Source organism: Podarcis melisellensis (assembly GCF_964234715.1).
Source record: "Podarcis melisellensis genome assembly, chromosome: 8".
NCBI classification, from domain to species: Eukaryota; Metazoa; Chordata; class Lepidosauria; order Squamata; family Lacertidae; genus Podarcis; species Podarcis melisellensis.
In genome coordinates, this window is record NC_138540.1 from 75922548 (window position 1) to 75939362 (window position 16815).

The following is a 16815-nucleotide window of genomic DNA, read 5'->3' on the forward strand; positions in this document are numbered from 1 at the left end:
CACAATATCAGTCAGGGTCCAGCCTGCTTTGGCTGTTGAAAGATGTCTCAGGGAACAAGCTCTGAGATCTGTATCATAGCTGTCAACTTTTCCCTTTTCTTGCGAGGAATCCTATTCGGAATAAGGGAATAAGGGAATTTCCCTTAAAAAAGGGAAAAGTTGACAGCTATGATCTGTATATAAGGGACTATTGCAACCCCCCAGGTTTTTCTGGGATTTCCCTGATTTAGAGAAGCTGTCCCAGTTTCTGATTTGATCCTAGAATGTCCCACTTTCCTTAAGATGTCCCTGTTTCCATTGGAGAAATGTTGGGGGGTATGGAGTTATCTGACCCCTGAGCTGTCTGAAAGCAATCCTGTATTAGGGAAGTTTTTTTTAAAAAAAATGTTCAATGTTTTATTATGTTTTTATATATGTTGGAAGCTGCCTAGATATGGCTGGGGCAACCTAGTAAGATGTGTGGGGTATAAAGAGTAAAATCATCATTATGGAATGGGACCTCCCTATTTTCACCGGAGAAATGTAGGAGGGTATGCTATCGTCTTTCACCTCCCCACAAACGCATACCTGCCATGCATAGGAAATCCATTTCTACTTTCCCTACAAATAGGCTGAAGGCATTGTGTGGAAACAAAGGACAGTAAATGCTTTGCTAAGCACAAGAGGAGTTGAAATGCTGTTGAAAATGCTGTTGAAAATATTGATCTCCCTTTAGTAAACCAAACCAAGGAGGGAAATGCTTGGGTATTGGTGAGCAAAAACATTTTCATGAGAATCTACCTCAGAAATTCTTGTTTCTAATGAAAAAAAATTTCCTTATGGACTAAGGAAGTACATAAATCCGAATGCATGGTATTTTTTAAGTAAATGACTCCACAGTTCATGAAAACATTTCACCTTACTTGAAATCGCCTATAGTGGGGGTTCCCAAGCAGTGGTCTGCAAGCTTCATTCAGTGGTCCATGTTGTTTGTGTGCAGAATGGTGGGAGCAGCAGACTGAGCAACTGATTCATTGCTCTTACAATCCAATGGTCCACCGGGATGGTGAGCAGGGTGAATATTTTCTCCTTTCCCCCCCTTTGTATCACTTTATTTCTTTATAGCTGAGAACTTTTCAATAAAATATTAATATCAAAAAAGGGGGGGCAATGACTGGAGGGCAGCTGATTGCGGGTAAGGAAGCACTTGGAAGGAGTGGAGAGGATTAGCAGTGAAGTTAATGGGAGTCTAGGATGAATAATTTTATTTTATTTTTTTCAGATGCTTTTTATTGATTTTCACAGACATAAATAAAACTTAAACTGTATAAATGCAACAAATTTACTCCACTCCTCTTCAGACTTTGTCACTTTTTGGTCTCGAATTTTCTAGGTCATTTTTGCCAATTCTACATACTCAAATAATTTTGTCTGCCACTCCATTAAAGTTGGGATCTCCTGGGATTTCCACTTTTGGGCCGCGAGAATCCTAGCAGCACTCGTGGCATACTGAAATAGTTTAGGATGAATAATTTTAATGCTGAATCTGCCTTAAAACTCAAGCTGACAAATATTACACTGAAGAACTTTGCTTAACACAACTGGTCCACCCATTGCATTATGCTGATTTTTATAGAATTCAATTCGCAGTGCAATAAAATGCAATACAGTAAGCCTGCAATTTACATGAGGGCTACATTCCAGGGATCATGGCTAAAGACAAAATCATGAATAGTCAAAACCAGCATTTGAAATTTGCCAGCTGCCAGGCGCATTTTGCAGCTTGGATTTTGGATTTTGCCTGTTTTCACACACTAACAACACATCCTGTAGCATTTTATCTCTGATAGTTTGTCTGCACAAACAGAACAAATTTCAAGAACTACAGGCTAAGACGATCAGCGTGCATCCTTTATCAAATTGTCTTAAGCTGTTATGTTAATACTCGTGCATTGTACTTGTTTTTTTTTAAAAACTTGTCTTTTCAAAAAAGGTTTCATACAGAATTTCTTCTTTAAAAACAACAACAACCCACATGTCTTTTCAAGTTTTCCAAAGAAGAGCAGCTTTTCAAATGTTAAAAAGGGGTGGGTGGGTGGTTTATCAGGTTTGCTTAAAAAAATGTGGGCAGGGTTACACTGCATGTTATGACTGCATATTTGTATATGCCTTCTCCTCCTGTCTCTTCCCTCTTTGTGAATAACGTAAAAAGCAACCTGCTCATCCAGCTAAATGGCTGCAGGGATGGCCAGCCCTGTCGTGATGCAGTGAGAGAGCTGCCCCAGGCCTTGGGTGTCATGAAAGGCTTGCAAATTCGTTTGTTATTTTATCTATTCTTACTGTCCTTATGAGCAATTGGGGAATCTTCTGCCCCAGGGGCTAAATTCACTTGGGCTAGCTTTGGGACCTATGCACCTGGACTTGGGAGGCAACTACCATTTACTGCTTTGTGTTAGGCAGAAAAGTGTCATAAGAAGATAAGAAGATCCCGCTGGATCAGGCCAATGGCCCATCTTGCTCTCACAGTGGGTGATCAGATGTCCATGGGAAGCCCGCAAGCACAAGAGCTCTCTTTCCCTCCTGCAGCTTCCAGCACCTGATATTCATAAGCGTTGCTGCCTCTTGACTGTGGAAGCAGAGCACAGCTATCATGCCTAGTAGTCACTGATGACCTTCTCCTCCATGAATTTGCCCAATCCCTTTTTTAAAGCCATCCAAATTAGTGGCCATCCCTGCCTCCTGTAGGAGTGAGTTCCATAGTTTAACTATGCACTATGTCTCAGGCTGGGACGCAGGTGGCGCTGTGGGTTAAACCACAGAGCCTAGGACTTGCCGATCAGAAGGTCTGCGTTCGAATCCCCACGACGGGGTGAGTTCCCGTTGCTCGGTCCCTGTTCCTGCCAACCTAGCATTTCGAAAGCACGTGAAAATGCAAGTAGATAAATAGGTACCGCTCCAGCGGGAAGGTAAACGGCATTTCCATGCGCTGCTCTGGTTCACCAGAAGCGGCTTAGTCATGCTAGCCACATGACCTGGAAGCTGTATGCCGACTCCCTCAGCCAATAAAGAGAGATGAGCACCGCAATCCCAGAGTCGGTCACGACTGGACCTGATGGTCAGGGGTCCCTTCTTTATCTTTACCTATGTCTCAAGCCGGTTCTAAAATGGCCCATGCCATGGCCATTTCTAGCCAAGGCATATTGCCAAGTAGATGGAGATGAGGCCAGAACCATCTATGTATTTCCCAGACTTAGAATCATACAACTGTATGATTGGAAGGGACCATGAGGGTCATCTAGTCCAACCCCCTACCTTGCAGGATCTTTTGGCCAAGGTGGGGCTCGAACTCATGACCCTGAGATCAAGAGTCTCACGCTCTACCAACTGAGCTATCCCATGATTTTGCTTGACTTACGTTTGAAGGACACGATGAGTTTGCAGCCAACAAACACAGAATGCTGCCCTGTGCTAATCAGACCATTGGTCCACCTAGGTTAGTATCACTGGCACTGGCTGGCAGCAACCCTCTGGGAAATCAAACACAGCATCTTTCCCAGCCCCTGGTGAAGATGCCAGGGATTGACACTGGGACTTTCAGCAACTGAGATACAACACTAGATTGCAGTTAGATTTCAAGTACACTTTATAAGCTCAAGGTGTGGTGCACATCTCTGTTCAATACAAAAATCCAGTTTTTAAGTACATTAAGAAAGAAGAAGCATGCATGACACATGAAGAGGCTTTTACTGAGTCAGATCATTGTGTTCTCAGAGGGGCTCAAACTGCCACTCTCTTTTTACTCCCTCCTTCCTTATTATCTCCTTCCCTGTTGATAGTGGTAATCATAAAAATCAGCATTCCCGGGAGGCTCAGCTGATCTAAATCCCGCTTTAAATTCCCACTCACTGCTGGTGCAGTCAGTAGTCTAAACACACCCAGCCACACCCATTTCTTAAAGCAGTCATCCTCATCTCATTGGCTGCAACAGAAGTGCAGGCAAACTAGCCAAGGGCATACAAGTAAGAAGAGCAGTTTGCAAGAGAGCAGAAACATCTCAGTCCCAGTGGAAAAGCATCAAGGGAAACAGCTGGCCTGTCGGAGGAGAAGGTAGGGAACTCCAATTTATTCAATGTATTAGCCATCATTTGTAGCAGAAACCAGGCGATTGCATTTCAGGAGATTAATCTTGGAGAAACATGAAGATCAGGAGAAGGTCCTGTAGAACAGCCTCCCCCAAACTTGTGGTCTTCCTGTGGGTATCTCTTTGGCCACTATGAGACCAGAGTATTGGACCTGATCCGGAACACCTCTTCTAATGTTCTTATGGTGACTTCCTTTGGTTTTTGGCTACATCTCACATCATTCCCAGCGACCACATCTTTGCTAGGTATGGCTGATGAGAGATGTAGTCCAAAACATGGAAGACACTAGGTTGGGGAAGACTGATGGAGAAACCTCCAGCTTAGGAGCTGAATCCTGAGTTATCTAGTTCTGTAGAAATATATCGTTCTTGTAGCTCTGCTCCAGCAGGAAAGCCTTGTCTTGCTGTAGCAAATGTGAAGCAGCAACCTTTCCTAATGCACAAAGGCAGCAGCTCATATAATAGTTCTCATCTGACAAAGCCCACAATGAAGAACTAGGGAGAGGAAGCTGATGCATAAAGGATAGGCTCAGCCTTCACTTTAAGCTTGGTTTATGCTAAGCTTTCCAGGCCAGAGATGGGGAACCTGTGGCTATCAACCAGAGAACAGCATAGCATAGTGGGAGTCCAATGACATCACAAGGGTCAAAGGCTACCTACCCCCTTTTAGAAGCTAAATCATGGAACTGTAGTCCTCCCTGCCATTTAAAAATCTGCCAAGTGAATCTTATGGAATTAATCTCCAGAATTTAAATCTGTTGCCGGAGCAAACAGGGGAGGGGCTTTATTATTTCTCAAACACGTGATCACGCACATGCATTTCAAAACAATAGAAATTATCCCTCTATAGTATTGTTTTGAACCTCATCAGAAGTAGTGCTCCCAACATGAGATGGCGGGGTGCAGTGCTATGCTAGTTGGGAAACAGGTTTCCCTTCTTGGTATATTTCTGCTTCTCTCTCTCTCTCTCTCTCTCTCTCTCTCTCTCTCTCTCTCTCTCTCTCTCTCTCTCTCCATTTTTTAAAAAGAATTTTGGATGTCTATTTAATATAACAACCCCTAATAAACCTGTTTTGCTCCTTACCCCTTGCCCTCCTGTTTGCTTTTTAAACATGTGTCTTTGCTGGGGATTTGTAGTGCAGTGGTAAACATTGCTTACTCAGAAGTACATCCCAGTATCCTTAACAGGACTTTGTTCCAGGGAAAGGTTTCTAGAATTGCGGGCTGAATCTCTGATCCCTCTCCCCCCAGAATTATGAGCATGGAATATCTTTCAACACTTGCCAGTCTGGCAGTGTTCTTATTTTCAACCAGAAAAGGAATTTTAAGCTTCTGAAAAGGCATAGGTTGACCCAGACAGGCACAATCTGTGGCCCCGTGTGGTGAAATAACCGGGACAGGATGCGGGGTTGGGTAAAAATCAGACCAAATCTTTATAGACCACAGCATAAAGTGGGGTTGGCATGGCAGTAGGGCAATGGTCCCATTGCTTCAGTCCTTGCTGAAAAGAACTGAGTTCTCCTCCATGAGAATATTCCAGGGCTGAGCCCTGACATGGTGGAAGCCAAATGCCCAGGGTCTCACTGGGTACCTGGGATGAGAGATTCCAGTCATGCGGGGGCCCTAACCTGATCTTAGGGTGTGTATGGCCAATATTTCCCCCTAGACATGTTATGGAGGCCCCCATTGCTTTACTGATCCTGCCCAATGCCATTTCTGCTGATATACAGACCTTGGTTAGTTGGCATCCATCTGTCTCAGGAGACAATGGAGAAGTGCACCTTTGGGGGGTGAAATCAAACCATTGGAGAGTTAATCGCTGCTGTGGCTATACACCCAAAAGGGAAATACATGTTTTGCTGCTGTTCCGACCATTGCCTAACAAAAGTACTCTTAGGTCACTGAGGGATAGGTGAAAACCCCTCAAGGTTGGAAGAAAAAATTCCTTTGCTGCCTGTCAACCAGCAAGCCAAATAGCCTAGTGAAGTTCCCATGCAGAGGGTGGATGGAAAGTTCACTATAGACAAAGTGTTCCCATAGCCCACGTGAGTGAGACCTTTTAAGGCCTCATCCTTCTTCCCTTTGCAAGATCCCACGGGACGACCCACCGTATTTGATCTCTCTAGCAGGTGAAGGAGGTGCAAAGGTGCCCCCCCCGCCGGGCGGACCCTGCACTGCCAGGTACAGTCACTCCGTGTGCGGTGGCACCCGGAAACATACTACTTTTGTTCTTGTTTTTTTGTGTGTGTGTTGTTTTTGTTTAGGTTGCATGGCAGAGCTCATTCACTGAGCATTCATTCTGTTTTGCTTGTGCAAAAATTGCGGGGCGCTCTGTCGGCCTTGGCTGCTTAGTTTTATTGAGCATTTCTTGAGATTTGCTTGTGGGAAGGCTGTGCAATGCTGCATCACCAAAGTGTTAGCGCACATTTTCCAATGCATTTCTCTGGCACTTCCCTTATGGAAAAGAAGTCTGATTTTGTGTGTGTGCAAGGAAGGGAACTAGTTTGTTTCTCAGGAGCGCCCCATCAAATGTCTGGTGCTGGTAGGAAGTCCAATAACATCTGGAAGGCCAGGGAATCCCCATTCTTGCAGTCTTGGATTTCCCCCAGATAATTTGGTGTCACCTGGCTTTTTACGTGTTTTTGTGCGCTTAAATGCACACTTTGGTAAGCTAACACCTGGTGTCGACACTTCCTCTGTATGTCGTTGCAGGTCCTTTGAACCAAGTATTTTGACACATCGTGGAGAGAGCTTCTGTTCTTGTGCTCTCTTATTTCCCATCACCATGCAGGCTGCCCTGAAATGCTTCTTCTTTGCACTTCTAAAGACAGGTAAGGAGGGTCTGGGAGCCTGGAGGTCTGTTCCATCCAGGATGAATAGATTTGGAGCCAAGCTTGTGTCACATGATTGGTATGGATACAAGATGGATAATGCAGCTTTCTGAAACGTCTGTAAGGTAAAGGTAAAGGTACCCCTGCCCGTAAGGGCCAGTCTTGACAGACTCTGGGGTTGTGCACCCATCTCACTCAAGAGGCCAGGGGCCAGCGCTGTCCGGAGACACTTCCGGGTCACGTGGCCAGCGTGACATCGCTGCTCTGGCGAGCCAGAGCCGCACACGGAAACGCCGTTTACCTTCCCGCTGGTAAGCGGTCCCTATTTATCTACTTGCACCCGGAGGTGCTTTCGAACTGCTAGGTTGGCAGGCGCTGGGACCGAACAGCGGGAGCGCACCCCGCCGCAGGGATTCGAACCGCCGACCTTTCGATCGGCAAGTCCTAGGCGCTGAGGCTTTAACCCACAGCGCCACCTGCGTCCCGCCGAAACGTCTGTAGCTCATAGGTATAAGGCAACTTGTATTTTCTGGGATTTTTTCCCCACATTGTGATTTTACATTGCAAAAGATCTGCGGGTATAGGATGGTACGCAAATTTTAAAAATAAAATAAATAATAAATAATAAACAGCTTTGCATGCAAGAGGTCTCAGGTTCAGTTCCTGGCATCTCCAGATAGGACTGAGAACATACTGTGTCTGAAATCCTGCTTTTTGGGTTGTTGTTTTTTTAAAAAAATCACCTCAAAGTAGCTTAAAAGTATTTTTAAAAAACCAAAAACAAACCAGAAGCCATTCAGAAGAAGCTATGAAGAGGCCTATCAGAAGTAGAGACATCCACATTACCTCAAGATGTGCACCCAGAAACTTCAAAGAAAACTAAACATTAAAAAAATAATAATTGTGACCATTTGCCAGTAAGAAAGAAGGATCAGGGACTGCTGGGGAACACCTTTCAAGCTGAATGTGTGGATGGGCAGAGATGAGATTGTAGTCCACAATACTGATGATTCATGGCAGTTATTAGGAATCACTGAAGCCATGTTCACAATATGCTCCAGCCCATTCCGTTGGGAATGAAGGGACAAAAAGCAGCCAAAGATAATATGAAAATAAAGAAGCAGGAAACCCCCATTTAACTCCCCCTTATCAATAATAATAACATCACCTGTTTTCACTTCTTAAAACCCCCTCAAAGTAGCTTAAGAAACACTAAGAAGTTGAAATACTTTATTGTTACTTGTACAACTTGTATACAGTGAGATTACACAAGCACCCCCCACTCAGCTCACTAAGTATTAATTCCCCTTGTTTACTGACACACACACACCAAACCCGAAAGTCAGTTCCCTGTTGTTATCTTTTCATTCAGCAGCCTAACAGCCTACAGATAGAGGCTGTTCTTTACTCTGTTGGTGCGACTAATCATGCTTCTATATCTTCTGCCCGAGGGCAGGAGATCAAGAAAGTGCCAGCAAGGGTGTGAATCATCCCTGAGAATTTTCCTCACTCTCCTGAGGCAACGGTCTTCCACTATTTCATCCAGTGGATTCACAGGACGGCCCATAATATCTTGTGCTGTATTCACCACCCTCTGTAAGCACTTCCTATCAGTTGATATCAAACCTGCGTACCACACTGTGATGCAACAAGAAACAATTAAAAATCATTCATTTCCTTCCTCTGTTTGACCACTTGATGCCTCTCCTTAAATCCGGGTGCAGACTCCTACTCTCTGGCTGATCCCCGAACCCTGCAACGGGCACAAACAGGGGTACCCCGAAAGTAGGTGACCCATGGCTTATTCCTGCACAAAAGTATCTTCATTTGATCTCATTTTAAAAAAGTGTCCTTCCCTCTTCCAGCTGCTTCTCTGGAGTGCGAAATCTGTACTGCCAAGGGGACCAATTGCACTGGCAGTGTGCGGACCTGTCCTGGGAACAAAGAAACCTGCCTCATCACACTGACGGAAAGCACCGTAGGTGGGTAGGAGAAGTTGCAAGCCAGATCAGGGCAGTGGGTGGGCTTAGGCAAGACCACTGACAGCTGCTGCCTGTATAGATGGCACAGTGGACTTTTCAGCTCAGGATGGGGCTCTGCATGGCCAGGGTGGCAGATTGCGTTCTGTTTCACGATGCCTTTCCAGAGGCTGAGATCGAAGCTCTTATCTTTTGGTCAAGAAAAGTGGTGATGGGGAGGACCCATGGTCCTCTGGAGGCTGCTGAACTACAACTCCCATCAGCCCCAAGAAAGCACAAGCAATGGTTAAGGATGGTGGGAGCTGTAGTTCCGCAACATCTGGAGAACAAAATGTTCCCCACATTTTGGATCTATATCATCTGTATGTCATCCACCTTTTTGTCATGGAAGGTCAACTGTTTGGATGCACAGGCACCCAGATTGTACGCTAGTAGACCTGGGCGATGTTTCAGTTCATCGTCTGAAACCGTTCAGATCGTGATACTGGCTTCAGACATTTTGAGCTGGTGATACATCACAGCTCCCTGGCCATTGCAAGCAGAGTGCATCTCACTCCAGACTCTCCAGGTGTCCCTATTTCCCAGGAATGTCCTTGATTTAGAGAAGCTGTCCCGGTTTCTGATTTGATCCTGGAATGTCCCACTTTTCCTGAGGATGTCCCTGTTTTCATTGGAGAAATGTTGGAGGATATGGCGTTATCCGACCCCCGAGCCATGTGAAGGCAATTCTGTATAAGGAAGTTTTTTTAAAAAAAGTTTAATGTTTTATTATGTTTTTATATATGTTGGAAGCTGCTCAGAGTGGTTGGAGCAACCCAATAAGATGTGCGGGGTATAAATAGTAAAATTATCAATATGGAATGGGGCGTCCCTACTTTCATCGGAGAAATATTGGAGGGCATGTCACTCCCATCTGCTTGCCATGATGTATTGCCAGCTCAAATTGCCTGTTCTCCCAACCAGGAGGAAAAAGGCAGCCCTCCCCACTTTCTCAGGTGAAGGCAAACAGGCAGGCAGGCAGGCAGGCAGATGGAACACCTTCTCGGTTTTCCTGTGCCAAAGCTGGGCTGCGAAGGGAGGGAATGAGCAGGAGCTCCTTCACCCAAGCAAGTGAGCAGCTCCCTTCCCTTCCTCCTGGTTGTTCCTCCCTCCATAGCCCAGTCACTTTTTCAGACTTTTTCAGTGTTATTTCAGACATCGTGATATGTCACTCTATCACAATGGTAAGCTGGTGATGCTGAAAACCAGATATCACCCAGCCCTATATATGAGTTGAATGTAACTTGTGAATACTCCTCGTGCGACTCACACATAAGTGACCAAGAGCCTGTGCATTGGCTGGGGGAGAGCACCCCTGGGTCTTTGCAATATGCATCCTACAAACAAATGATGGGCGTTCTGCCAGTCTACTATATATTGTGGAAAGTTCTTGGTTGGACTAAGTGGCCCTTAGGGTCCCTTCCAACCTTGCAATTCTATGATACCCATTCAGACACTTCTTAATATATTGATACCAATTTTTCCATGGTGGTTCCTGATATCAAGGAGTAGGTTTTGGTCTTTACTGAGTACAGTTGGAAACCATTTTCAATCAAGTGGGGAAAGGAACCTTTCCAAATTGTGCTGATTTTTTGTTTGTTTTATAATTCCTAAACAACAAAAGTGGACGGTTATCCCTTATGGTTGCTAAGAGACCTATAATTTAAGCCTGGAAGGATAAACAACCTGTGTTAGCTCCACAATGGGCTGAGGATCTCATGGCCCTGCCTGCATTTGAATGTATTTCCAATAGGCCTCAATTCTGCATCGATCTGCGCATATGAAGGGCTTATATTAACTTAGATGTTAAACTTTAAGACACCTGTTGATGGTTGATGCACCTGCAATGAGAATGGATAATTTTTGTGTGTTCCTATTACTTTATTATTTATTAAATTTATATACTACCCTTAATCTGATGTAATTCTTTCTGTCTCTTTTTTTCTTTTATGGTCTTTAATTCTTTTCCCCCTCCCCCCTTCCTTTTCTTTGTTAAATTTGCAAATAAAAATATATATACTATTAATAATCAGAGCTGCTCTGGAGATGAAGCTGCTAGTTGCTAAATAAACCTCTCTCTCCTCCCTTTTTTTTTGGCCACTTAAGATGGAAAGGTGGTTCAGACTGTAGAGAGAAGCTGTGCTTCCACTTTTTGGTGCAACGCCCCACCACCTTACTTTGTTATGGGGGGAGGAAGAACCTACAGGTCCAGTTGGGTCTGCTGCACCGGGAAGACCTGCAGACAAGTCACTCCTCAATGTACGTATATAAATTTCATGCTGGTCCGTCTCCCAAAAATTCCTTATCCTTATCCTTTCCTTACGTTTACTCCCTGTAACTAATGGTGCAGGGGTCATGGAAGGCTGAAGACCCACTGCTACTTCTGCAGAAGGTGTAATGACCAATTAGGTTCTTCTAATCTGTTTAGGTGTTTAATGTAGATGAGACCCAGTACACTCTAGGAAGGCACAAGTAAACCTCAGACAACCAATATTGGATTGTCTCTGTAGTAAGTTTTAGTAACTCACATGTCAAGGCAAGGAATATGCACTCAACCATACATCCATTCATACACCTTTCATACTCACCACTCTTCACTGAATTGATCAGAACAAAAAGAATTCCTTCCAGTAGCACCTTAAAGACCAACTAAGTTAGTTCTTGGTATGAGCTTTCGTGTGCATGCACACTTCTTCAGATACCACACGAAAGCTCATACCAAGAACTAACTTAGTTGGTCTTTAAGGTGCTACTGGAAGGAATTCTTTTTGTTTTGACTATGGCAGACCAACACGGCTACCTATCTGTAACTGAATTGATCAGGTTCAGTATGAACCACGGGTGGCAGACAACAGTGCTGTCAAATGTCTGGCACACATCTTAGGCTGGAGGGCTTTGCGATACATCCACCTTGTTGTTCATCTGATTCTTGGCATTACACAACTCCTTACTCCTTGTTTTTGGCATCTCACATCCTTGTCCTTGGCATCATCTCACAACTCTTATCTTACCTCAAATATAATGTTGTGTAGCCCATCTCCATGCCTCCTTGTATGTGCTGTTCTGTACAGTTCCTAGTGCACACTATTTTTGCCAAAACATCACAATGTTTTCCACATTCCATTAGCGCTTATACAACACAGTTCATGATCAGTTCACTGACAGTTCAAAGACATCACATCCATTTTGTGGTGGTCTTTAGCCATCTTTAGGCCCATACAAACCATGCCATTTGTTACAAAGGGTCCCTATCTCCAGCAACCTAGAGTCACCCAATAGGCATGGGTGTCAGGGACTGGACAGAGGAGGAATGGTGGAGACCGCCTCCCCCTCCTGAACCTTCCAGAGAAGAGGAAGACAGTATAGATTTACAACAGTTGTTTGAGGAAGGTTACGGCTTAGAGACAGACGATGGGCAAAGATGGGAAATAATGGAAGAGGAGGAGGGAGAAGCAGAGCCGGAGCAGCTGGCTGACACGTTATCACTAGAAAGCATTCCAGACCCGCCTTCTCCCAGAACCCGGTGATCATTGAAAGTAGGAGAGCAAAAGGCTTGGAGGAAATGGCCCTAAGCGGGCAGTGTAAGGTGGTGTTGTTGTTGACGATTGAGGAGAGAAGTGGGGTGGAGATTACTCAGAGCAACACCATTACTCCAAGAGGCTGCATTTCTAAGCCTCTTTCTGTGAATATTGAATAAAAGACCTTGGTAAGAGCTTTCCTTACCTATCTATTCCTGGCAGCCTACCGTGGGGGATCAGATTACCTGGCGCCTGACAATTGGAGGGAAAATTTTAAGCCACTGTGTGCCCTAATGCTCTGCATTCAGGAAGACTAAAAGCAGAAGGTGCTTCCATTTCAAGACAGTTCACTGGGAAGAGGGGTTGACTGTGAAACCGCTCTGGAAATTGTAGCTCTGGGGGTGGGGGGCAGGAGATATGTGACAACTTGACTTAAGGAAATGGTGAAGGCTCAGGCTGTTTGCTCACATGACCCTCAGGCTGAAAAAGGGCCCTGCCTCCCCCGCTCTGTATTGCTTTCTGGTCCAGTCCTTGAGCTAACCTGGAGTATCTTTTGTTTCTGTTTTCAGTGCCACCACTAAAGCCTAGAGCCAGTACAACGCCAAACCCATCCAATTCCTCCTGCTCAGGCACTTACAGCACTGAGATGGCGAATTGTACCAAGGTGGAAACCAACGACTTTGGCAGGGCCTCCAGTAAGTGATTTCCTCCGCAGTGCAGGTTCATTTCTTCCACGATCTGTAGGCGGGTGGGTATTTATTGCAGATATTGATATAGCACAGTTTGGAGCAACTGGAAGCATAAGAATGGGTTCCTTTTGGAAATATGAAGCATTGTCCAGACCCATCAAAATATAATTCGAAATTTTACTGGCAGAACTCTACAAAAAAGCATCACATGAGCATCAAAGATACATCCCAAATATCCATGCAATGTCTCGTGCTGTCCAGCACAGGCTCAGCATCTTAGAAATAAAAGATAACTTCATAAATCAAAACATCTCTCTCTCTCTCTCTCTCTCTCTCTCTCTCTCTCTCTCTCTCTCTCTCTCTCCCCCCCCATTCAGGAGTGCTGTCCAAGGACACTGAATCTGCCAGCTGTCTCTCTTCTAGTGTTTCCTCTTCTAGCTGCTCCTCACCCAGTATTTCCCAGCTTTCCCCCTCTGGACTATGCCCTTCTACAAACCACTGTTCTAAATCAATATTATCCTCCTGCCCTTGGGAAGGTTCAGAAAAAGGGGGAGGCGGCTCACACCATTCCTCCTCTGTACAGTCCCTGATAGGTGTTCTCCACCAACTACCGCTGTTCCACACTTTCTCCTCTCTATATCCTGGGATTCCCTACACTTTGAAAATCTAAATAGTAGAGCTACATCAATTGTGTGGGGAATCTCCAGATTTAGGGGGTGGGAAGTATGGGTGCGGATGGTTCCAACACATTGTAGTATTTTGGTTTTGCCATTTACTTGTTAAGATATTGTTTTATTTTAATGTCTTATTGTGTAAACTGCTCTTGGGTTTTTAATGCAGAGAGGTCTTTGCAAGTGTTGTTGTTATTATATGAAGGTTCTTCCTTGAGGCAAGGTGAGACAACTGCCACACATTTTGGATTTTGGTTACCCTTAGGTGGCAGAGCGAGGGAGATTTGAGGCATGTGAGACGCAATCAACAGGAAGGTCTCTTGCAAAAAGCCCCATTGGAATGAAAGGACCTTAACTGCCAGAAATTGGAAAAAGGAATTTGTGTCAACAAAAATGCAATGGCAGGATAAATTACTAAACTATATCGAATTGGCTAGATTAACAGAGGGAATTAGGGCACTCCCCAGACAAGAATTTCAAAAAGAATGGGGGAAATGTAAAGAATACTTCACAAAACAGTGCCCTAAAATACACACCTGGACTTGTTTTGTTTAATGTCTGCAGGAGACTTTGTGGTTTTCTTTTTAAGTCATAATTTGAAAAAATTGTAATAATAACTCATAAACAAAATAGTTCACAGGAAGTAAATAAGGAGGCCATGTACAGGATAAAGGAAGTCTTTTATTTTGTTGTTTGTTTTATGTTTGTTTTATGTTATGTTCATTTCTAATGGTGGTGGATTCGTTTGAGTTGTGGTGGATTTATGTTGTAAATAATAATTTTAAAAATGGAATGAATGGAGCTGGATCAAGATTGTGGATCATTCCCATGTGAGTCAATGGCTTTGGATAGATGGGCTGAGCTCTACTGGTGAGCAGTAGATAGACCTTGCTTTGTGGCAAACACGGGGTTCATTTCAAACAGAGTAGATGGAGCAACTTTTTGGAGAGCAGTCGCAAGCAATAATGTCCCGGCAACCCATATCTTGTCTTCCATATCCAGATGAAACCCCCACCGAGAGGCTTTCGAACGGCTGCACTACGAGGTTTGTGTGTGCTTCGGAAAATAGCAAACACTCTGAGTTTACGGTTGGCTATGATGTCGTTCATAAGATGGAGTCTTCCAAGGCGTCTCAACCCACTGCTGTCCTCCTGCCAAGCTTCTCTGGGCTCCTGCTGCGGAGAATCCTGTTGTAAAAGTTGCCTGCATCAACTCCCCCATTGAATTCTGCCTCCTCTTTCACCCATGAACCACTTCCTCTGAATGCACTTTGGCCTTTACTGCTTTCCTCAGTGAAAATTAATATTGGGATTAAAACAAATGACATGTTAAATGCATGGCAGCTGTGTTTATTTGTTAGGGAAAAAATTAGACCCTTGTGGCAGAAAGACATTTTATTTTAGTGCAGAGTTCCTCCAGTTCCTCACAACTGACAGTAGTGAATCACAGAATTGCAGAGTCGGAAGGGACCCTGAGGATCATCTAGTCCAACCCGCTGCAATGCAGGAATAGGCAGCTATCCCATATGGGGTTCAAACCTGCAACCTTAGTGTTACCAGCACCACACTCTACCCAACTGAGCTATCCAGGCAATTTAATCAATCTTATTTCTCCCAAAGGTTCAAAGGAATAAGCAGAGACCCAGTTGGTGAAGGGTTTAATGCCATCTAGTGACTAAAGCATGCAATTAGCATGCAATCCGGAAGTCCTTTCTTAAACCAAAACTGTTCTTAAACTGAGGTGCGCTTTCCCTTATGAGGCCTCCCGCCGCCAGTGCCCTTCCACCATTCGGATTCTGTTCTTAGACCGAGGTAAAGTTCTCAAACCAAGACACTATTTCAGGTTTTGTGGAGTTTGTAAACCAAATCGTTCTTAAACCAGACTGTTCTTAAACCGAGGTACCACTGTATTCTTCTCTGTTTTGGAAAGCTGTTCTTTATGCATTTGGACACCAGTACAGATACTGTAGCCAGATTTTGCATGAGGTCAAGGAGTAAGGTTTTGTCTATGTTTGAATATGGGTGGATGCCATTTTGAGCTTTGGTGGCAGACTGAACCTTTCAAAACTGCACTAATTTTAGCCACTGATTTCAAAACTGCACTGATTTTTGTTATTATAATTTCTTAGAAGTCCCAAGGAATGCTGGGTATGATGATCCTAGTTGATTATAAGTACAAACTGTTGCTGCATCAGCCTTAGCAACAGTTTTAGGTGCAGAAGGAACCATTGTTTGAAAACAGCTTTATGTTTTAGTCACTAGATGGCAATATTGCCTTCATGACTAGTGATAAATAGATAGATAGGTGTCAGCACTATTTCAGGAGTGGGAAACCTCTGGTCCACAAGTCTACTTATCCCCACGAGGCTTCTCCATTTGGCCTGTTGAGGCCATTTCAGCCAAGACACATCCACCTACCCCACACATCAAATGTGAGGCGGGCAAAAACCTGGCTCAACTGAAAGGGGGTCTGCAAGCACTATCAATCTTGGTTTCAAGAAGGAAAGTCATTCATAAAGAAAGGGAAAATGTCAGATCGTCAAAAGATCCTTTCAAAGCACTGCTGTACAATGTAGCATTTTGAACATGGCTTCTGAAGACCCCCCTGTGGGCATAAAATGTCACCAGGTGCCATTGTGATGTCATGTGAGTGACCCCACCCACCCGTCGAGCTTGGCCTATGATGGGAGGGGGAACTCATGATCTGAACTGCCACCCAGTTCCCCACCCCTGCCTTACATCAACCAAAGCAGGAAAATAATAGTGTGCAGTAGCAACAACAACAACAACAACAACTTATTATTTATACCCTGCCCATCTGGCTGGGTTTCCCCAGCTACCATTGGTGGCTCCCAATCAAATATTAAAAACACAATACAGCATTAAACATTAAAAACTTCCCTAAACAGGACTGCCTTCAGATGTCTTTTAAAAGTAAGAAAGTTATTTCTTTGACATCTGGTGGGAGG

The 16815-nt window shown here is 44.4% G+C and overlaps 1 protein-coding gene across 2 annotated transcripts; it reads left to right on the top strand.

Moving 5' to 3' along the window:
- The first annotated feature begins 3325 nt into the window (after positions 1-3325).
- On the top strand, positions 3326-15180 carry LOC309375299 (phospholipase A2 inhibitor gamma subunit B-like). 2 transcript variants are annotated; one of them, XM_081920974.1, is made up of 6 exons: positions 3326-4086; positions 6833-6951; positions 8817-8933; positions 11076-11228; positions 13057-13182; positions 14850-15180. In XM_081920974.1, the coding sequence occupies exons 2-6, from the start codon at positions 6906-6908 to the stop codon at positions 15041-15043; spliced, it is 636 nt and encodes a 211-aa protein (XP_081777100.1). In that variant the 5' UTR covers positions 3326-4086; positions 6833-6905; the 3' UTR covers positions 15044-15180. The 2 variants fall into 2 exon arrangements, with proteins under 2 accessions (XP_081777100.1, XP_081777101.1); XM_081920975.1 differs by lacking the exon at positions 3326-4086 and adding an exon at positions 5174-6301.
- The last annotated feature ends 1635 nt before the right edge of the window (positions 15181-16815 follow it).